General features: G+C 40.5%; 1 protein-coding gene across 1 annotated transcript; it reads right to left on the bottom strand.

Annotated features, from left to right (window-relative positions):
- Positions 1-381: 381 nt before the first annotated feature.
- Positions 382-1490, bottom strand: LOC111669643 (RNA-binding protein EWS-like). Its single transcript, XM_023426035.1, has 3 exons — positions 1473-1490; positions 1001-1357; positions 382-786 (listed from the first exon to the last, which is right to left on the bottom strand). Exons 2-3 carry the CDS (start codon positions 1324-1326, stop codon positions 750-752), a joined length of 363 nt encoding a protein of 120 aa, XP_023281803.1. The 5' UTR covers positions 1327-1357; positions 1473-1490; the 3' UTR covers positions 382-749.
- Positions 1491-1496: the final 6 nt, after the last annotated feature.

Raw genomic sequence — 1496 nt, 5'->3', positions numbered from 1 at the left:
TACTAACACTGAATCCCTTTACGTGCAAGCAGGAGCTTCAAACTGCTTTATCATGGATAAAGACTGTTTATCATCACTACTCTGATTATACACCCAGTTTTAACTTGTTCAGTTTTGTTTTGATTCCGACCCTTAACTTTCACTATCCAAAGCCTGTTTGTTGTCACCTTGGTAATATTAGTTGTAGCTGTAATAACCATAATAGCAACCAGCAGTGACATTATCACATGCCGCCATTGGACAAAAGAATAATCCCAACCACTATTGTGATTCCTAATTAATTTTCAGAGTTAACACAACTTTCAAAGAGACTGTATTGATCCATCTGTTCTGGCTTTTCCTGTATGACTTCATTTTGTTAAGTTGAGCCAACATCTCAAATACATCAAATTGGTAAAATTTTATTTCCCAAATTTGTCATCATACAATTGTCAGTTATGGGAAAGGTGAGGCAAATATGTTAATGAATGAAAAAATATTGCATTTTACAATACATCAAACCTAATCTGCATATTTTAAAAAAAGCAACAACAAAAAAAACAAAAAAAACATGCACAATACAAGATGCAGCATAAACATGGTAAACTAAGATAAAAAAGAAAAACAGAAACAAATGGAAACATGAGTAGAATTAAACTGCACAGGATGGTTGACAGCAGTTCTATAACCATGAAAATACGGAATCATAAATTAAAAATTCTCATCTTAAAACTCAAATTCCACAAGAGGAACAGTCATGAAGTTCTCCTTCAGTAGGGTCGGTCTCTGCGCTCCTGACGATGGTCCCTTTAAAAAACAAACAGAAAAGTAGTTAATGACAGATCTTTATGTTTGCACGTCTGGTTTGTCACACCAAAATTACATCAAAAGCTCTGATTACAGGTTTTCGTTAATTCTTCATTACACCTAAAATTAGGATTCTGGCAAGTCTTTAAAATATTCAATGGCAAGTGTAAGAAAACATTGAATTATTTGACTGGTTGAAGGAACTTAGTCCTACCTCATATCCATCTTGCCACCTGGTGGGCCCATTCCTCTTCCACCTCTGCCACCCATTCGGTCCATGGGTGGTCCTCCACGCCCAGCCCCACGAAACCCTCCCCTATCCATTCCACCACGGCCTCTGAATCCGCCACGGTCGCCTCCCCAGCCTCCACGGAAACCTCCAGGGCCACCTGGGCCTCCTACTCCTGCTGGCCCACCGCGGTCCATACCTCTGCCTCCACGCATTCCCATTCCACCTCTGCCTCGGTCACCTCCAGGGGGAAATGGAGGGCCACCGCCCAACCCTTCTGGTTTGGGAGCTTTGCACTGGTTACACTCCATCCTCCAGGCAAAGTTCTGGTTGCCACAACCCCTGGTAACACAGACCATTAAATTAAAAACAGATCTTTGATTGAAAAAAAAAAAAAAAAAGAAAAAAGGAAAAAAAGGCATCCTAGAAAACATGACACTACAGAAGTAATACATACGGGTTAGGACACTCCCAGTCCCCA

Source organism: Seriola lalandi, unplaced genomic scaffold, assembly GCF_002814215.2.
Source record: "Seriola lalandi dorsalis isolate HSWRI2012SDOR001 ecotype SW California unplaced genomic scaffold, Sedor1 jcf7180002005053, whole genome shotgun sequence".
Taxonomy (NCBI): Eukaryota; Metazoa; Chordata; class Actinopteri; order Carangiformes; family Carangidae; genus Seriola; species Seriola lalandi.
This window is presented reverse-complemented; position numbering and strand designations above follow the sequence as displayed.

What these genes read in the sequence shown, in the direction of transcription:
- LOC111669643 (XM_023426035.1), bottom strand. Translation starts at nt 1,326, where the DNA reads ATGGAGTGTAACCAGTGCAAAGCTCCCAAACCAGAAGGGTTGGGCGGT. An exon ending in GGTGGCAAGATGGATATGAG is followed by an intron (nt 787 to 1,000) that starts GTAGGACTAAGT and finishes TGTTTTTTAAAG; the next exon opens with GGACCATCGTCAGGAGCGCA.